The sequence below is a fragment of the Aythya fuligula genome, chromosome 3 (genome assembly GCF_009819795.1).
Source record: "Aythya fuligula isolate bAytFul2 chromosome 3, bAytFul2.pri, whole genome shotgun sequence".
Taxonomy (NCBI): Eukaryota; Metazoa; Chordata; class Aves; order Anseriformes; family Anatidae; genus Aythya; species Aythya fuligula.
Genome location: NC_045561.1, coordinates 42,599,329 through 42,621,334, shown reverse-complemented (window position 1 = coordinate 42,621,334; position 22,006 = coordinate 42,599,329). Strand labels below are relative to the sequence as shown.

Here is a 22,006-nt window from a genome sequence, read left to right as displayed (position 1 = left end):
CAACCAAAGTAAACGCTGTCAGCCAACAACTTCAATAGTACTCTTTCCAATTCAGAAGGCAGAAATAGCCAGGAGAAAGTCAGTAAAATTAGTAAGACCCCAAAGAAGCCAAGGTATGGAAAAACAGAGTGTAGGGTGCACTCAGCACTTACATTAGACCACAGATAATGAAACTTAGCATCATGCCATTAGAGACAGTTCTACACGGACCAGACTGGGCTCTGCAAGGTTTATTAGCTCAGATGAAGTTGCATATTAAAGCAGCTGGCCCTACAGAGCAAAGCATATATGTGCAAAGCTAAACTGATCTAGTAAATCCTGCCAGATGCAAGCTGTGTCTGCCCACACCACACAGCCAGGAAGTCATCCCCTCTCTCCTCTCGTAATACAGGACTCCCAGTCTCTCATCCAGAATCATCAATTTGTTTTGGCTGCCCAAAGGCAATGCACACTGACTAGTCAGCTAAAAATAGGAAGCTTATCCAGTGCACTCCAGAACAAGTTACACGCAGTCAAGGGACAGATGATTGTATAAGCTAACAAGTCCCCAGTTGCACAACCAGCACGGATTCTGTGCACCAAGTTTCTTGGCACCAAGGTCCCACACATATCTGATAATATCTGCACCGAGATGGTATCATATTACCCTAGGTTTCTCATTCTATCACTGCTTTGTCTGTTTAAAGGAGCTTTGTTATATTAGACATATGAGACAGCTGACTGAGGAGGAAACATGACCTTTAACTATACAGCAAGTTGTCAACCCTGCTTTTAAGTGATATGCAAGTTTTCTAGGTCAATTCAAAAATAACTCCAGTGAAACAGAGAACTTTAATGGCATTGCAGCATTTCAGACATCTCAGCAGACAAAGGCAATAAACAGCCCACAGAGAAAGATAGATCTGGAAAGGGATGCAAGTTCCCAGGATGCTAGTTCGTAGGCTTTAGTTGTCCTCATCACTCGCATCCAGGTGGGACCTCTTTTTCAAGTAATTTTGAACACAAGTGACCAGAAAGCAAAACGCTACTAAAAAAAACTGTCATAGCAGCTGTCAGGACATTTGAGTGATCAAATTACAATGATTATTCGACTTCACAGCAACAAAATTTAAAAGTTTTAACCACAGTATAAATCAGTATAAATGCAGAATCTTCAGCCACTGCTAATGTGATATATTTCTGATGCATGCTCTATCCTTGCACACATACAGCCAGACCCTTTTCTTGCTTTTCAGACGAGTTATGTTTAAGTACCTATTTAATATCACAAGAAAAGCAGCATCTTGGCAACAGACCAAAGACAGAAAAAGCTGCAGAGCAGGAAAACTGCACAACTTTATTAACCATATTATTTATTAACCTTGATCCTTGTTATGACATCAGCATTTTAAAACCTACTGTAAAACTAAAACAGTTGCTTCCTAATCCTACATAATATGGTTTAATAGGTAGATCCTTCTATCCTCCTGGCACACACTATATATAGGGGAAGTTCAGATTGGATGTTAGGGAAAGGTTCTTTACCAAGAGGGTGGTTGGGCACTGGGACAGGCTCCCCAGGGCAGTGGTCATAGCACCAAGCCTGACAAGAGTTCAAGAAGCATTTGGACAACGCTCTCAGACATATGGTCTGAGTTTTTTTGGCACTCCTTTGTGGAGCCAGGAGTCGGACTCCATGAACCTTGTGGGTCCCTTCCTGCTCAGGATATTCTAGGATTCTATACTGGCAGAGATGTAACATATTAAGAGAGGATACTTCATCACTAGCTTTTGCTTTCCCACCAGTACTGTTATTCATTTTCACTGTAGCATGAAATACAGAACTCAAAGAAGAGGGGAGCAGAAAAATCCCTACTATGACTACTGGAAGAAATGAAGACTGTGACTTTATTTTAACAGACTTAAATTCATTAGTGTCACATTGCTGGCACAGCCAACATGGAAAAGAACAATTTATACCTCCAAGGTGATTGCTCAGCCAAAGGTGAAACACTATTCCAAATATATGGGCAGCTTGGAACTTAGTTCCAGACTTAAATACAACAGTGCTCTGTGCTGTTTCTTGTTAAACAGTGTTGGGGTCCCATATTCTTCAAGGATAAATAAATGATTTGCAGCTCTGAACTCATGGAACTTTGAGCTGAGACTTATACTCCTTCAGGCCTCTAAGCATGGAGTCCTATACTCTAGAAGAAAATCTACACAGATGCCTCAGCTAGAACTGACTGAGCCTTGGTCAAAACATGTCATACACTCATGCAGTGCCTTAAACCATGTGACTTAAAACACTGTGAACATGAATCAGGATTACTGTTCTCATTCCACAGAAGAGCAACTGTGGAAATAGTTTGGTATTCCAGCTACTGCCATGCATTAAACCAACAGCAAAATTAACACACGTTAATTTGAGTTCTTAATACTGCAGTTTCTTAGGTCTATACAAAAAAGCATTTTAATCTTGTTACAAGAAGGGGAGATATGATATAGAATGAAGCTTTCAACAGCCTGACACAAATACCAGAATCAGTCTACACAATCATTTATATATCTCAAAATTGATTGAAAGCAAAGTCAACCATTTCCTTCTCCATATTCTTTGTCTGCCTCTACTACAAATTTCCTCTCTTTTTTTAAACGAACAAGGTTCTTCTCAGTCTGCATAGCTGCCTCAAAATCATCTGCTTCCTTTAAGAAAAAGGTCCTTAAAATGAAGTTACTGCCACCTGGTGATCATTTGAGGAAATCCAAAACATTGCTATTTAAGTGAAGATCAGACTAAGAATTACCTTGCAAATACAGTACCACTCCCACCAGGAAATGTGTAGGGATGCTGTTTGCGGAATACATGACCAACTCTGCTGCAAGGGATGATTTCTAGACTCCCACCACATTGCCAAACTCGGAATGAGATCTCTGCGAAGAAAACATGAAACACCAACATCACAAGAGAATGTAATTTCACATTATATTATTTGCAGGAAACTTGATTGTTGCTGAGATCGGTAAGATTTTTTTGTTTGGAGAAAAACCTACGATAGAACTAAGGCATATCTGAGCATTCTACTTCATTATTCTCAAAGTTCGGAAGAAATAATTGTATTAACTTGGAAAGAAAACTGTGTCTTCTGTTATCTGAGGTTACCCAGTATTCTCCAAATTCACAAACCCTGCTGCACTTTGACAAAGATAGGCCTATGTTCTATTACTGTGTTTTACTTAAAAGTTAAGCAATAGTAGAAAGACATAACATAATTATCTTTTCTAAAATAAATCATCTAAAGATGAAACAGAACATCAGGCGAATTCAAAGCATGATAAAACAATCAATAGTTTTGAGCTGCTGACTTTTATCAGATAAACACTCCCAAATGCTGGCTGTGGCAGAAGTTATAGCAAGTCAATATTGATTTGAGAAAGACTGAATGGGGAGGTGACATATATAAACCGAAGGCTATGGACTATATACTTCTAAGCCAATCTAGCAAGTTTACCTTGCTGGTGAAGACAAGGTCTAGAAATATTGTTGCATGTTTCTCAGCTTAGACAATTGATAGCACAAGTTACCTTCTGCCAACAGAAAACTTGTCCTCATTCATTCCCAGTAAGCACACTGGTGCTTCCAGTAGCACTCCTTCAGTTTTGATTATTGCCCTCTTTAGCCTAACAGCTGCCACTGGTCACCAACTCCTCCCCTTAGTTTCAAGCCTCTTTATCACCACTTGACACCTTGCCACAGATTTAAAACAAACAAAAACCACACACACAAACACTAAGCAGCTCTATTTTGATGTCTACTTTTAAGACAACACTAAGTGCCATTCTTCCTCCAGAAGCCTTCCTCCCACATACACGAATAAAAAAAGTCACAAAACCCAGCATTTCTAAAATTAAAGTAGAAAAAAACTATAGAGAACATGTCTGACCAGAGGAAAAAAAAAATGGTGCTCTGATTTAAAACATTGACAAAGTAAGATGACTGCTTTTCTCCTGAAAAGTCGTTGCTTTTACACGGATTGCCTCGTATTTGCTTTACCTCAAAAATAATTGCTATTGCATCAAGGCCAGCTAGGCATATTCATGAATTCTAAACAATCAACATAGTCCCATCTGTAGACAGATAATCTTCCAAAAATATTAATAGGCAACAACATTGTCTTTGGCAGTAACTTATGACCTTGATTTTCAAGCTGAATTAACATGGAACAATAGGCAAAATGAATTTTAGAAGCAACTGAACATGACATTCTTGTTGTACATTTTTCACAGCACTTGATCTTCTCTTATTTTGAGCTTAGAACAACAAAAATAAAGAATTACAACAAATGATCAATGTTTCTATTAAACAAGTTAATAACAGAAGGGCTTTTATATTTCTACCAGAATAAACTACACAGAGAAGACTTCAGACTTTCCCCTATCCAGCTCAAATTTGATCCCACTGTGCTGAAATTGTGAAAGCAGAGAAGTAATAATTTTCTTATATCACTTTGAAGCATAATTTATGGAGTTTTATAATTCCTGGAGTTTTGCTTGAAAGTTCAGACAGTGATCAGTCTAATGTGAGAGTTTGTTACATGCAGTGAGGCTGGGATGTTGCTTAGTGTAAGATAACAGCAAAATCTGACCAAAGACAAACACTTTTGCATTAGACTAACAAATGCAGGCTAAATGCTCAGAAATCTAGTATTAAGCTTCATTAAGTATTGGGAAGTATATCCCTCTCAAGTGAAGGGAGATTCTGGATAAAAATAAAGGTCAACGCAATATACTTAAAGGCCTTTTTTTTTTTTAAAATGATTACTTTTGAACATTTAAACCAACACATCACTAACATCTTCATTAATGATCTGATCGTGACCCAGATGTAGGTGCTGAAAAACTATTCCAGATGTAGTTTAGAAATGCCTTGTGTGTTAATTTTTTTTCATTATTCATAGCTTCCTCTACTGTGTATGTTAATGCTTTGTCATTTGATTAGTTCTCCTTCCATAAATGCGCAGAACATAGACCTATAACTCAACACAACACTGAACAAACCTTGATCCGTCTTATACAACAAGCATATGTAATCAGTCAAATTTGGAAACAATGTGAAAACACACCATCTCTTCATGATAAAAACAATCATTTGGCTAATTTATGGACTGTAGGCAAAATACTGGAAGCCCATCTTGGAATTGGTAAAGTTGAACCCACACTAACATGAAAAAGAGATCTTAAGTGCTTTGTACATGCCTGAAGGAAAAATGCTAAGTTTTACAAAGTATAAATATGTTTAAACTCATTTTGCAAGTCCACCTAGCAGATCACCTGCATGTAGCATCTAGAGGCTGATCGAGAGATATTCTGGAGAATGAAGAGGCCATACAAGTGGGCATATTAGATACTAAACTGCACATCACAGATTTCCACTATCTGGCATATGTAATTTCTTGCTAATTAAATAATACACCATGCAATTTTTACACACCTTCTGTTAATCTTGCAGCTATGAACAATTAGCTGTCTCCTGTCTGACTTTGCTTTTTCAAGCAGCAGAGAAAAGGCACCCCAAAGTCTCCATCTCCTTCCTCCCATGGTAGGAGAAGGGGGAACAGAATGCAGCAGAAGCAAACAGCTTTTTGCATGCAGACTTTCCACCTAGAGTAACGAGCTGTTGCTTGTGCCTTTTACTGCTATCATGTCCTCAATTATCAAAGCATACAAGCAGCTGTTAAATTTTCAGGAAAAACTCAGTCACTCAAGTACATGTTTACAGCTAATCAAATATTTAAGTGCTTTAGTGGCAAAAGAGGTTCTCAGAGAATGCAAGTATTGCTGTAGTAAGCTTATCCAATGACTTTCCAGGATGTTTTAAAAAGCAAAGAACAGTTACAATGTTCTAACTCCTACAACTTAGTCACATGCAGCCAAAATGGGGGGTGGGGAATAGAAATAGAAAGTAATTGTTCAGAATGTGCAAATATTTGAGTACTGCCCAGGAAGGTCAGACAGCAGACCATAAGGATGTTATCTTCCAGCCTTCAAGTTCTTTACGCAAGTTCAAGGAATTTTAGGATTTTGTAGATTGCACATGCAATAGAGAAGTTTTAATCCTTAGAACTGGTCCTAAAACACACTTATTTAACTTGTCTGAGATGCATCTCTACCTCGAAAATAGAATGACATACTGCAAGTCTTGAGAAGCTGCAGAGTTTGGCTCCTCGTAAATCACTTTTAATACAAGTATTAAAAGTCTTAGCTGAAAAAAGTCATTCCACAATACTGCTACGCAAAAAGCCAGAGAACCCTACTAATGCTAAATCTAACCACAATGTCAAAGAAGCAATGCTTGATGTGCAAGTTCTCTTGGCCCCTCCTCCTTCTTCCCCTAAATCCTACTCACTCTAACATGTGAAAACAAGGAATTACAGCAAAAATGCTTTCTCAATCATAATTATTTTGTTGGGCTAAAATACAGGTATAAAACACGAAGGTTAGATGCCAAGCAATATAGTAGGATCAATGATAAATAATAGACCATTCTTCGGTTAGCTAAGTTTCGATTGATTTCTTAAAGTGTATGTAAGTACATTAAACCCATGATCTCCTACATTCTGCTTGTCATTAAGTTTCAGCATCTTAAATATCAAAAAGTTGTCAGCATTTAAATACCATTTTTTAATCTAAAACATTAGAAAATGATATGACTTTCAAAACAAGGTATCATTTTTGGAATTAATTTCCTATCTACATCCTGAAGGTTGTTTTTTGCATGCCAACTTTCATTCTTTTTTTTTTTTTTTATTGTGCAGTGAGCAAATACTTGCATTTCCTCATACGTAATTTACAATTCCTACCTGTTTTAAGTCTTTTGCTGATGTAAACCTTTTGGGTTTTGCCAGTAATGCACCTGAAGTTTTAACTCTGTTTCTTAATCCTCTCCACACAAAACCACAAAGACCATGAATCCATGACAGTAAAGACAAAAGTTGAAAGGTGCTTTCTTTCAAAAGTGATCCACTGGTAAGTGATATACTTACCTAAGTTTTCTCCACCCCAAACATCCATCATCATGTCATACTTTCCTAGTTCTTCAAAATAGGATTTATCCATCACAAACAACCCGCCAGCTATCATGGGTGTCCTAAACAGACAAGAAAAATTAAATACTTATAGAACCATGAACTGGGAGGTATCTATTTGCATCTCAAGTTTAATACATCCTTGAAAAAAAACTATAATGTTTTCAAAGGCAACTATGTTTACATCTATCACTTCAAAGTTTGTCTGCATACCATCATACAACATTTCTACAACAGGTACAGAACTACGACCACCATTCAGCTTCTGAGTCAATTTCCAAATTTCCATTTGGCTCCCAAGATGTCTATTTAAAGACTGGGAATATGTGCCAACAATAAAGTATTGAAACTGATGCTATATTTCAAGCTGTCAAAACGTATACAATTTAAACACAAAATGATACGTTTGATATCTAGTTTTTGTTAAAGTAAAATAATCTAACAGTCGGTGGTCTATTTTGTTTGTTGGTGTTGTTTTTTAATAATCAATTTATTTGAGAGTCTCAGAAGGCTACACAAATATGAATGACGTTTCCATATTCCTGAAAGCTATGGAAAAGATTCCTTTTTAGACTGAGAAAATGAGTTCTAGCTTTGTTTAATCACCAACTACTTGGTCCTGAATCCATTTCTATTTTTAAATCTATTTCAAGTATAATTGCAAATATATGGTTGCTATATCTCATTGCACGTCATTTAAAGTAAAACGACACAGACGAGGAAGTTGACTTAATATTTTTTTCTTTCTTATGGGAAAACAAAGGATGCAAATTCTACACTACAGACAGTGTCTGTTTTTCAGTATTAGAGTTTATAATTAGCAACGTAGTGTTTCCATTTGAACCTCCCAAACTGGAAATATTAGCTTTAATCTGTTTTGAAAACACAACATACACAAAAGTAATAGCTACATGAACAGTCTTAGAGGTACACTCTGCTTCAAGCTATGTTCTTCTAATGTCCTGAAGCAATGGAACACTCTACATGATTTATTGTGTATTTAAATCATCAGATAAACTAACCAACACTAATCCATTTGCAATGAAGAGCTCTGACAGGAACAGAGTCCCATGAAGATGGATCAGTAAGTTTCTTTTACTCAAACAAATGAAAACATTATCTATCAAAGGGAGAAAAAGTGGGACAGACGCACTTTATGGGAGCAACTGGGTTTCCTTGCCGTGCTCTTCTTTGTTCTGGTGTCATGTAATCCCATTTGAACACCAGGTTCCAGTCAAAACCTTTAAGAAGAAAATGATAGAGATTAAGTAGGATATTAAAAAGACGGTGGTCATCATTCAAGTTGTAGTAACATAATATTGACCCAAACCACTTGGAACTGAAATTTACGTTAAAAATTTTAATTTGTACAACCTTATGGGTAGAAAACAAATGAGGAGAAGACTGGATAAAAGGTAAAGAAGTTGGACAATAAAAAATCAAACCTGAAATATAAAAAATGATTTCTCTTGTTGCCATCTATTACACAAAGTAAGGAACCCACTCGACAAATGAGAAAGTATAAGCCTTAAATATGAGATACTGGATTCATGCATAAGTCATATTGAATATCATACGAGAATCTTCATCCCATTACAATTGCTCTCAACAGTTCTTACTGTACAATTACATTTCAAGTCTACGCTCACATTTATGCTTACACAAACTTCTCAGTACTCCTCTCTATCAGCAGCAGTTCTCTATCACAAAGGTTGCAACAGATTACGTAGCTCCCACTTCTCTTACTAACATTCTTTTAAGTTCATCCTTTTCTACTGCATGCTCCTAAATACAGCATGTTTAAACCCAGGATAAGTGCTGGAGAGCCAGAAATCTTACTCTTCTTATGCAGGTACATGTGTCTGCATGCACAGCAGGAGAAGGTCTGGACCTTTTATGAGTTAAGAACAGAAAAAAAGATCACCAGTACAAACAAGACCAATAGGTCACCTCCAGCGGCTTTCTACCTGCCAACAGTTTAAAACACCTTCCTTTAGGCAACGATACAAGAAACACAACAAGTATAAGACGACCCTACTACAGGAAACACTAACTATTTTTGATCTGGGGTAGACCATTAAGCATGAACCTCTACCAAAAAACTACAAAGGCTACACAGCACTCTCCCAATATGCCTAGCAAATCAGCCTTATACAGACTGCCTGCTGCCAAAAGCATTTAGATCCTATGAGGTAATGTAATGAATGATTTCCAGATTTCTGTTGCACAGATGTCAATAGTTTTCTTTCTCTAGCATAAAGATAAAGCAATTACTTTCTGGGGAAGTGGGAAAAAATTAGCTAAACAGACAAAAATTATAGTCCTACAGGCTGTTTGTCTGCACCAATAAATGCACATGGTAAAGACTGAGGTGGAGAGTTTGAAATGAAAGTTTAGTTCTCAACTCCCACAATACTTATGTCTCATGCACACAATACAGAAGTTATCCTAAACAGTCTTTACAACATGTATGCCGAGTCTTCCTCTACAAGTTTGAGCGCTTCATAATATGTTGCGCTGTAAAAATGAAAGACCATCTAAATACTCCAAAACTCCAAGTAGCAAAACAGTAAAATGGATACAATTGATAGCAATGCAAAGCCTTCAGCTTGAAAACAAAAATGAACTCCAATCTTTCCATGCAGTTAAAAAGTCTCATTTCATCATACATACCCAGCAAAATTACTTGCATCTGGGAAAACCTGAAAAAACCCTACTGTTCTCCGGCACAAGTGGTAGAGATAGTGTTACGTACACCCTAGTGAACACAAGGGGTCTCTTTTGGAACACAGCACTGTGTTGCTAACTCTGAACAAGTGTATAAATTGTCTACCCATGAAAATGTTTTTTCCGTCTCCATTTTCACTGAGTCTGGGAAAAAACTGCACTCAATGAGATAGTATCAGTAACTTTGTAAAAGGAGTATTTTTAAACACAATTTAAACACAAGTGCATATCCAGTATGAAATTCTATCATGGGTAAATTGCATGATAGGCACAACCTAAATTATTAGATCTCAGTTAACTACAGTTTATTTCAGTAATTAAAGTGCTTCTCAGGGTGTAAACAGTTTTACAAGCCTTCTCCCCTCCAAAACAAATTTGTAATACAAAGTGCATGGATCTAGAAGCGGCCAGACTTCAGAATTATTTCAGCCCTGTCCTCTGTAGAATTTGCTGGATGGCTTGTCTTGGGTGATTAAGTCTTTTGCAAAACAGACCAGGCACAAATGCTGTCCCAGCTGTCTCAGCTCTCCATGCTTCAGCCACACAGATACTCTAAGGTTGAAAGCATGGTTTGATTTCCATGTTTAGATTTGGCCCCATTGAAAGTGTCCTGTGATGCCAAAAATGCTATAGCACCCCTTACGCGCTCATCTGTCCTTTGGGAACTGAAAGGGAATATATTATTCACACTTCAACATACCCCAAATAGTATTTAGATATTGCTATGTGAAAAATGTGTTGTTAAAAGGCAGCTTCTCACTCCCCAGTACGGTAGTACAGAGGCTCAATGCGCTTTAAAGAATCTACTTCTATTGTGTATGATGGGAGAAAACGAGCACTAAGGAAAAAAATGGGAAACAGATCCATAGATGAAGCATGAAAAGCAGTAAGAAGTAAAATGATCTCTCAATTCTCTCCCACTTCAGTTGGGAAGAATTAAAGAGCATGAACCCCACAGGAACCAATCAAAGGTTTCAATGAAAACTCCTCCTCCCACTGCAGACAACAATAAGAGCCACATAATGGTATAGAGATTTCCATACTTGCTGTATAATGAGTAGATTGGGTAAAAGCCTTAAGGTTTTAATAAAGCTGGCACACAGATAATAGCATAGTATTATATATTAGCATATTGTGAATATATCCACTGTAGGCAGTCTTTCAGAACATTAATTAAAAGGATATAGAAACTCCCACCTCCAGGTCATGACTGGAACTTGAAGCATATGCAACATTATGCAAATATTACTTTCATTTGGGTTTACTGGAACGAACACTTGGTGGCCAGATCTGGACTTGGATGTCACAGGCAGAACGGGCCTGAAATTGATTTTGCCTTCCCCACTCTAGAGAGCCCATTCAGAAAAAGCTGAAACAACGTGGGAACAGCACCATGCAATTTCTATATTGTGGCTCATCTTATATCTGTTATGCAGACAATACTTTCCAGGGTTGCAGGAACAATTGGGGGGAGGAGGTGGAGACAGCTATTTTCGATGTTAGATTCCTGCTAACAGTGAAAAAAACTTTAAAAGAACTTGTAATGAATAAGGATTTTAGCATGTGGTTGCCCTCCCTCCTTCAGAAAAGGAGAGGAAGAATTTGTTTTTACAGGGCTTCACAAAGCTTTTTGTTTCCTGTCAACAGTTTACACTAACCAGACAGTGAAACTGTAACATTTCTAAAATGAATTTACCAGGAAGTTTTGTAACAGTAAAGGTATAAACACTACAAAATTTAAGGTCACATTTTACGCTCCTCACAATTACAGATCATCACTAACAAAAACGTTTATTTTTTTTAAGCACATTCCAAAGCTTTCTGCTTTTTCAGAAGCATTTAATTAAGCAAACCAGCATCTTGAAAAAACTCATAGGCACTGCATTGCTGATGGACTTCTAAACTACAGAGCAATTAAGGCCTGTCTTATCTAAAAACAGAATCATAAGCTCTGGTCATAAGCTGCTTCTGACACATGCACAGCGCTACAAACATTGGAGTGACTCTTGCACATTAGTAAAAGGCAGCATAAACTTAGAAGAATTCGTATAACAAAAATGAACTGTTTTAAAGTAGAAGACAGTAAGGCCAATTAAAACCCAAGCCTAGAGAAATAACTGACATCTAGAAATTAAGCTAGAAAAGTAAAAGGGAAGAGCAGTATGTTAACAGCCCATTCCACAACTGCAGTGATTATGAGTTTTGATTCTTGATGCTTTTTATTTTGTATTTGTATTCCAGTACAGGTACATACCGCCTTTTAAATCAGCTGACGCCCCCACGTACTGGAAGTTGTCCATATTAATTACATCAATAATAGGAGACACAACTCTGGTCTTGTCCTAAAATAAATATTAGAAAGTGATATTGAAATAATGAAATCAATATACAAAGATTCATTCAGGATGAAATCCTACAGAACTGTGCAACATCTCATCAGCACTTCTCCCCCAGCTTTTCCCCTATTTCAGCTTCTGACTCTGAGTAGTACTGCTCACCCTTGCTTCAGAGAAAATGAACCAGACTATATAGATGAGAATCCACTCTGCATTCTAGGCTAACTTATGGGCAAGTAAACCCCCCTCTTCTGGCTTGCTCTTGAAGCAAACTCATACTTCAAAAGGCAAGAGAGCAAAGAGCACTTCCATTCCTATTTTTCAAACTGGCTCAAAGAGAAGAACTATCCAGGTAATACTTTCACAGCAAATATCTGGCCACACAGAGTACTGCAGTCTTATTACTTCAACCTTTAAGGAACATTTAGGCCTTTCTACAATCAGATAAGTCTTAGGTTAATGATAACCCGTTTCACACTAGAAAAAGAATCACACTTCACAGTCGGACACCTCTTAAAAAAAAGAAAAAGCAAAAAGCACCTCTTAAACTAATGAATGCTATTAATCTCTGGCAGCCAAGATTCCAGTGGCACGGATGCCGCATTCCTCTGTCTGAGCATGGTCTCACACACTATTCCGAGCAATGTTAATTACCTTAGCTCATGTGTTTGTCAAAATAGTTTTTAAGGGAAAAACATCTTTCCAGCAATTCCACATGCATCATCCATCAGGACAATAAGATATCTGTACTCTAGAAGGGACTCGTCTAATATTAGAAACACAGTATCATAGTTAAACCAATTCCTCTCCATGAAGTACCTCTTAAAAAAAAAAAAAAAAAAGGATTTACATTTAGACACTGAAGCATAGCTGCTTTTGATCAAACACATAGTTTGGGATCAAAATAGAACTTTGAGCGCCAAGATTTAGCACAATTCAGAGAGTACAGGCACCTTCTGAACAGTATTATCACCAACTCTGTGAATATAAAAATGCTTTAAATAAACATGGGGTATTTTGGTAACTCTGTTACAGAGAATCTGTTCTCATTGTTAAAAAATACCAACCTCAACGTCTCCATTTTATGTATGTACGCAGAAGTGTCTTCAAACAATACATGTATTCTGAGCAGTGGTTCAACAATACTTCCCCCTTATTCATCCAGTATTATACACAATAGGTCAGTACTAGAAGCTAGTAGAACAGTCTGAGCTCATAACAAGAGCTAACTAAAAAGCAACTCCTTTAGTCAAACTCTTAGGTTAGTCCAATAAGATCATTAAAAACACATTTTCATTTATTGATTCTTAACTACCAAATCTGTACTAATTTTAGCAATCCAAAACTTCATAGCTGGCATATACCAGGTCATTCTGTATGCAAAAAATCATTTACTTTCTGTATTAGCCAAAAGGAGAATCTGAGTTAGGCTTTTGGCTGACAACACAACCAACAGCTGATGGCTTGTTATTGATTCCACATTTCTTTTAAGGATCAATTCAGCTATACCATATGGACCAAGAGTACATCTTTGCGAGGAATGTAACACAAATTGTAAACAGGCCTTCCACTAAGTATTAATTAGCTAGGTCTAAAACAAACTTGTAACACAGACAAAGATGACCAGCCTCTTCCATTCTGCTGCTGATCACATCTTCAGCTCACATTTCTGTTAGCTGTAGCCCCAAGTCTATGTGTTTAAGATGACAAGCATATGGGTTTACTAACAGTGTTCTACCTGGGAGGCAACTATGATTTATTGCACCTGGACTACAAAACTCTGTGTCCTCCTACACCAATAAAGCACTTCAGGTGTACCCGTGATCTTATTTTAGATATTCTACACACAGCAATAAAGCTAAAAATCTTCTTTCTTTAAAGACCAACGATATCTTCTAAAGAAGTTACCCAGCCTATCCTGTATTCGCAATACACCCACCAGCATGAAAGAGAAAGGGTCATTTCACATTTGTATCTTTCTTGTTCTTTCCTTAGCTGAAACTGATGTGGTTTATACATTTGTGTCCATCTCTAACAATCATTTCTCGCAAAAAAATCTGTATTTTCTCAAATGGTTCACAGAGCTGAACCTGGTAGTAAGAACTGCCTAAGCTATCATCTGTCACATTAGGCAGATCTTAAGTTAGGATTCAGGTTTATCTCCACTATGCCTCCATAAGGCTGAATAAGCAGGTAGCACATTGTCTCTACACATTCAGGATTTCCTCAGGCCATTACTGTTTATCTGATTAATTCTATCAATATCAGCACAAGAGCACCACTTGCGGCACTGTAAGCTTAAGTAACATATTAAGTTATTTCCCTGACACACAAACACCCAGGTTGCAACCATTCAGTTTGATGTACAACCACCACTTTCTGGGCCTGGGAACATGCTGTTCCTTCCACAATTTGAAGTGATAGATTTGTTCAGCAGCAAAGTGGACAAAATACTTGCACATCCTTAAGGTGACATTTTGCAGGGCACTGCAAAGTTGTTAATGCAGAAACTGCTAAAAAGACCTTGCAAGTCTCCAAAGTACATGGAGTTCAAAACCATCCACTTAAAATACTAGAAAGCAACTGCTCCTGTTAAATTGATAATGGAACACAATTGGAAAATCTTGTGCTTCTATGTGAGGATAATGGAAAGAAATAGCCTGTGAACACTGCAAATCTCTAGTGACTGGAAATTTGTAGCAGACTGTTTCATTTTAATATTTCATAAGAAGGTTATGTATGCTCTAGAGAGTTAGGCTACTATTAGATATTATTCTCATAAACCTTGGGAAATTATCCTCACAATTCTGCATGTATTGCTTCCCCCTCCCCCCAACTCAGTACCCAAAAAATCTTAAAACACTTCAAAGATTAAATTTCACAACAGTCTTAAGAGAAAAATCTAAATATTTTCCTTTCAGCAATACGCCAGTTAAAAGTAACTCATTCAAGGTCACAGAATCTGAGACAGATATGAGAAAGGAATACATGTCTTATTTTTTAATTCTAGTTCCTTAACCATTTTAAGATCTTTTGTTTAAAAATATTGTCAAAAGTGATGCAGGATCAGTTGTGCTATGAAAACAGATTAGTTTAGTTCTGCTCCAGAAACTCCCTTTTTCCTGTAACTGATATTATAAGACTAGAACAAAGAGCTTAATAATAGAAAAAGGAAAAAGCGAAGTTGTAAAACATCCATAAAATAACCTAGTAATTACCAACGTTTTCAAGATAATGGGTACTCTTGATTATTATTGATATTTGGGGATAAATCTGTTGGTTAAGCTCCACTGATTCCTTGTTTAAGCTCCCCTAATCAACACACACACTGCCCTAGAAGACAAAATGCATTTAGACAGAAAACCTCTCTGCAGTAGGGAGCAAGGTGGGAGAAAGCATACCAGCTCCAGTTTACAAGGGTATCTGTACATTCTGACTGCTAAAATATTCAGTTTGTGTGTACAATTTTATTGCCTTAAGCCTTTGCTCAAATTGCTGAAGGAAATCCCTAGCACTGTCAAATCCCTCCAGGAACAGTAGGCAAGCATGGCCAACAAACAAGGACATTCTACCTAGGAAGCCACCTCAAAGAAGAACACTCTGGGATGGATCATCCTTCAATAGAAGAGAGGATCTCAAGGCCTCACATCCTCCTTACACACATAAGAGGTCAAACACACAGCTTTCAAAGGGAGTTACAGCATGTTAGATAGTATATTGTAGAACTGATTCCATTTAAACTGTTTCTGGATGCTATAATTTTTATATTTTAAAACACCCAATTAGGCCCCTAAAGCTCCCACAGAATTAAATATCAAGTGGGCAATTCTGAAACTGAAGGAAAAAGCAACCCTCCCACCACACACAGAATAGATGTAGCAGAGCATCAGAAAATGCTGCATTGATGTTTAGTAACTCTAACCCAAAAAAGCTACCTTTGAGGCTAGAAAGGAAAGGAAGTTCGAATCTATTCAGCTTCTTGTCACCAAGACCATTACGAAAATGCTATTAACATCAAGTAACACCATCTGCACTGTGAGCAAAAATCAACCCATTTAAAATAACTATACTATGTGCAAGCCCTATACATGTGTGCCCTAATTATTTGAACCAGCAGAGCACTTAAAGGCACCTTTAACAAACTCCATACCTGCTGCTTGGGAATCCTCCCAGATAAAAGTAAAATAAATGATGTGGAATTCCAGTTATTTAACAACACATCAAGCTTTTAAGAATGGAAAACTCTATTCATACAGCTGAAAGCTATTCTGAGGCACACAACTAGTATGCATCAGGGTGACAATTATAAGGAGCAAGTTTTGAAGGATCTAATCATTCATGTACTTCTAGAAGTAACTGCAGCACAAAGCAAAATATGCAGCTATTTCTCCCATCAATTACACTGCATGTAATGCCAGATCTTCATTAACCTGTCAGCCACTTAATGGGAGGTTTTACATTCAGTTATGACAAAAAGGTAACACTTTTTCATATCCCATATCAGTTTCAGAAGCCTAAATTGAGTATACCCTGAAAAAAATACCAGAGAAGAACGAGGGTAAACGGCAAAATATTTGTCTTGCTAAAAGCAGGGCTTTATTGACCAAAACTACCTTTCTTTTCAAATTTCTCAAACAGGTAGATGATTCAAACAAATTACACAAACCGGCTTGAGAACAGTTCCCACATCCTAGAATCAAGCTAGTGCTTTAGCAACAAGCATTCTTCGCTTCCTTCTGAGATGTATTTAATGCCTTGAAGTTCACTTTCCTGGTTAATAATTACACAGAAACTACCCTTCCAGGGCTGTAACATTCTACATAGTCACAAAAATAGAGCAAAGTGTTATGTTGCTCATGCTCAAGGGCTCTGTGGGCTGCAGGTACTTTAGCATCCAGGTTTGAGCTGATTAGTTATTTCTCCTCCAAAACAGGATTTTAAATGCTGATAAGTCTTAGGCAATTTACAGTATTTCTTGAATGCACTGTAAAGCTTTGCAGAAAAACAGAATAAGAGAAGTTATCAGTTGATGATGACTGGTTTCCCCATTGGCATATTGAGGACACGGCTTCTTCCTCCCCCTCTCTTTTGGAGGAAATGCAAAGGAGAGCATATGGAGAATAAGCAAGGAACTTGGCATTAACAAGACAGAGTAGCTAAGTAGAACCATTTTGACCAGGATCACTTTGAAGGAAAGCCTTTCCAGACTAAGATATGTTAAATTAAAAGAAAATGCAATTATGGAAAAAGCTTTTTTTTTTTTTCATTTGAGCATCCCCCAACATTTCCTGGAATCACACATGATTCGCTTTCTACTTCAGTAGAGTTCCTCCGGAGTAAGTTAACATGGGTAACCAATCCCTGGAGAAAACAGCGTACTTTCACTCTCAGTTCTGTCAATAGCTTTTCTGGGACACCGGCAAAGCATCGTTTTCACAAAAGCTGAGAGCCCATGGTCCCTGTTAATTTCCATGAGAATTTTCGTTTCACAGTTCAACCTCTTTCCCATTATCACACTGAATCTTAATGAGGCATAAATATTCAGGTAAACTGAATTACATTGAGATGATATTGGTTGAGGAGAACTATGCTTTGCTCTAAAGATTTTCAACACTTACTGAGAAGGTCCCTAAAGAACAAAAGAAGCATATATTTGAATTGCTTTTAAAGGTAATAATAAATATTCACATTTTATGTTCCTATGTTCACAGATTAAATGAACAAAAAGTGGGTTTTAATCACAGAACCTCCGATCATCTCCATCATCTTACTTCAGAGAAAAAGCCTCCTTACAAAAATGCATAAAATTAATGTAGTATAAACCAGATGGCTTTAAAATTTAAAAGCTACTCCTTCAGGAAATTACTTTAGAAGAACTTTACTAACCTCAGCTACTCTTTCCAAAAGTGGTTCCAGCCAGTGCTCATTGCATTCACAGTGACTATCCAGGAAGGTCAGTACTTTTGCTTGGGCTGCATCTGCTCCTCTGACACGAGAGCGCATCAAGCCTGCAAAGTAAAGAAAAAAAAAGTCTGTAGATTCTGGAGGAAAACAATCAACAGCAGAAAGACAAACAATTGCATTTCAAGATGATCATGAATTAAATTACTATAACTCAGGACATAAACACACAAGTTCCACTATAAAAACAAGATGCTGGTTAACATTTCAGTGAAAAGATCTCAGAATAAAAAGCCTGCAACTTTAACTATTGCACTCTAGTCTACAGGTTCTAATCTTATTTAAACAAAAGAATTTGAGTGCCTTTTCAAAAATAAAAGTAATATACAAGTGCAACTGGATCTACATTACAGTAAACGGCATTAATGCTGATTCATTTACTCAACATCAGTACCGAAAACAAATCTGCCCTCCCCCAAATCCACAACAGGATATAGTACCACTTTGATTTTATTTATTTATTTATTGAAGGATTACTACTGGGTGAATTAAAAGTACTCCTGCCTTTATGAAAGCATAATAGAACTGCAAAAAATATCAACTTATCCTAACCGCCTTTTTGCGCTCCCCCCACCTCCCCATTTTAAAAGTTCTCAGAAACAGTCTGTCCATCCTTCTGTCAACTTCTTCCAGAAATAGCCACACTTGTTTAATTCATGTTTAGGAGCCTTTTACCCAGCCCCTTTCTGTCTGTCCTGTGTTTCTTGCAACTCACTTGTTCGTCTGTTTTGGATTTTTTGTTGTGGTTTTAAAATCTTAACCCTGAGAAGATTTAAGAGAAAGCATCTGATGAAATCAAAAGATTCTTCTCTTCTCTACGTCTCATTTATACAGACCTCCCTCACTGATTCGCCCTGTTCCTTTTTCTCCTTTCCCTCTTATTTCCTCACTGGACCATTCCTTCATGTCCTTTTGTATTTACACATCTACCCTAGGACATCCCACCATGTTTTTCAATACATGAAAGAATGAACTTACACTCATTCCTTTGCAAGTTTCCTGCCTATTTTTCTGTATTACTGTTCAAAACTCATCAATTTCACTGCCACTCAAGATCAAAGCAATTACTTTTTTAATTTTCCCATTGATTCTCACCAAGTCTGTTTTCTTAACTGAAAAAGGTCTAAAACAGATATGCAAAAAAACCCAACTACTTCTTTCCATCCTCCTCACAAAATCAACCTGCAAAATATAGGTCTGACAAACAGAACACAAGTAGCTTAAGAGGAATAAGCTATGGACTTGTTTGCTCTGTCCAACATTCAGCAACTAAATAGCCTCATGAAGATCTTTGTGCTCTCTTATCACAAAGATGAGCACTTCACTAGTATAGATACACTCCATAATGATGCTTTATCAGTACTTTCTACCTTACCTGTTGTGCACTTAAAGCTAATCGTACCTTATGCCATCTCCCCGGTCCCAACCTTTGCATGTTTCTGTGCACCTTTTCCATGCTGTTTGTTTTACTTCTACAGTTCCTCATTCCAGAGCTTTGTATTTCTAAGTTTCATTCTTACAGAACCTTCATCTACTTCCACAGAAAATGGAAGTGACCGTTATGCCATCAAGTCCTCTGAAATCACACTGAACCATACAATAGGAAGAGTTCAGAAGGTTCCTCTCAACATGTAGTCTGTAGATTCCCCCACCCTCCGGAACACATCTGTTCCCAGAACTGTGGTCCTAGAGATAAAGCCCAAAGCTACCATATGTATTTCTGAAAGCAGAGCAGTCAGTACCATCCCTGCCTGAGATATCAGGCATCAGGCTACACTTGAAAATAAAAAGCAAAGTTAGTATTAAACTCTAGCATAAACACCCAGCAACCAAATGAAATCTTAAAATATTTTAATTAAAGAAAAATCTGATTGCATAAATGAATATCCAGGCAAAGCCTCCTAAACAGTACAGTAGCTCCCATTGGTAATAATTTCATCCTAATCTCACGATAACACCAAGTAAACTAGTATTGCACCTTGAATTTGAAAGTAAAAAATCTGTCAAATCATATTATGCATCAGTATATCTGAAAATGAAATTTGAAGTATGAAGGAAAATTCAGTTCATGTTTGTATGTACAGTACAGAATTAGTATTTATAGTACAGAATAAAAATAAAAAACCGTTGCTTCAGTCAAATTTTCCATTACTGTTATCTCAATATTTAAGCACTGCACTGCTCAGAAAATCAACTCACTGAAAATCCTACAACCATGGCAAGTCACAAAAGGTCTGATTTTCTAATAAGCCTTTGTTCGCAAGTATATTCCAAACAAATACTTAAATAGTAAGAACGCAACCGTATGTAATAGTTTTAATTATGGGACAACACAGGTTTTGTGCTGTCACTTCCAGCTTCTGACAGTCTAATGATTCTAGCTGCTCCCCAGACCAGGCTGGCAGACAAGATGCAGTGCCTATAAAAACAAACAAGCACATATCTGCTAACTCAGTCAGCTATTTCAACTGTCAGCTCTCGGTTATTATTTCAAACAGCTGTAGAATAACAGTTGCCTCTATCTAATTCTTTAAGCTCCACAGACAGGAAGCTGCTGACTGAAGGGCTCAGTGATACGAGGCCATAATTTACAAGGCAACAAAGAAGAAAAAACGCAATACAAGTGTTTTTTTATGACACAGAGGCTTCAACAAAACTGGCAGACATGGTCCCTGCCCTCCTGGATGCTCGAACTCCCTCAGTTTTGCCAAATAAACTGTCTGACAGGCTGTCCATCAACTGGATCCTTCAAGCAATCTCTAGTAAGGGAAGCAGTGAAAAAGGATACTTTTAAACAGGATCTTTGCAAACACTCTTACAGTTTACAGTGAGGCCTTGCATACAATTGGAGCAGCTTAACAGAGGATTGAAATACAGTGAGAGAAAGGAGGGGCTGAGGGTGAAAGGCAATTTCTCAAGTTGGCTTCTGCTGTGAAAGCCAGCAACGTGCAACTGCGTACAACAATACTGAATTAATTAGAACTACTATTTTTACTTGCACAAATACATGGGTTTTCATTCCTTTCACTTGCAGGTTGATTTATAAAGTGAAAATCCTCCCCTCCAAGACAGAATGTTCCTTTAAAACACCTGATCAAGATTAGCAAACGCAGACAGTCCAACACACCAGAATTTATATCTTCCTTTCCCCAGGTGAAGCCTACCTTCTCGGCGATCATTTCGAAGAACCCGCACTTTTTCAATTTTTCCCAAAAGAGCACCATCATCAGCTTAAAAAATACAAATAAAGTGATGAGAAACAGTTTGATATACCATAAAAGTACATTTTCCTTCACCAAAAAAACCAAAAACTTCATAGTGGAAAATGTTTGTGGTTGCAAATAATTAAGCTAAGATACACTTTAAAAATGCCTCACCAGAGATAAAGAAAAATTATCAGGCTAAGAAATTACTACCTTTATTATGTTATTTAAAGCTAATTTGATTTTACACTCAAATATTTTCATTCAATAATATTTTTTGCTTACTTTAGGTAGTTTCTACATGTTATAAAAAGCTAAAGCATTAAAATATGCTTTCTTTGCATATCGGAAGGCTCACACTTTAACCAACATTATACTTATTGTGGAATACATTTAAGCCTTGAACTAGCAAATTCCTTTTAAGAAGTGTTACTCAGAAGTCCACTGTTCAAGTTCGCATTATGATACCCTAGTACTTTTAAAATCTTGACTTATTCTATATTCAGTATGAAATTTCCAGAAGGCTGATGGAGACAACCATTCTTTTAAAGCAGTGCTACGAAAGTATTTGGTACAAGCACCATAGATTTAATTTTTATATCATATAACATGCTACGGAAAGGCTGTTCTCAAGTCTACATTTTGCTTCTTCAGCTAGCAGAAAGTAACAAAATATAGCTGAAGTATTCTAATCAGAAGTGGGTGATACTGGTGG

The 22,006-nt window shown here is 37.2% G+C and overlaps 1 protein-coding gene across 1 annotated transcript in view; it reads right to left on the bottom strand.

Moving 5' to 3' along the window:
• Nucleotides 1-22,006, bottom strand: part of GALNT2 (polypeptide N-acetylgalactosaminyltransferase 2) — a 92,450-nt gene that overhangs the window by 12,103 nt on the left and 58,341 nt on the right. Inside the window, exons 6-11 of the mRNA XM_032184000.1 lie at nucleotides 21,253-21,318; nucleotides 18,014-18,135; nucleotides 12,046-12,133; nucleotides 8,218-8,305; nucleotides 7,023-7,126; nucleotides 2,787-2,913 (exon numbers count right to left, since the gene is read on the bottom strand). Of these exons, the coding sequence (XP_032039891.1) occupies nucleotides 2,787-2,913; nucleotides 7,023-7,126; nucleotides 8,218-8,305; nucleotides 12,046-12,133; nucleotides 18,014-18,135; nucleotides 21,253-21,318 (595 nt within the window). The remainder of the gene's footprint in view (nucleotides 1-2,786; nucleotides 2,914-7,022; nucleotides 7,127-8,217; nucleotides 8,306-12,045; nucleotides 12,134-18,013; nucleotides 18,136-21,252; nucleotides 21,319-22,006) is intronic.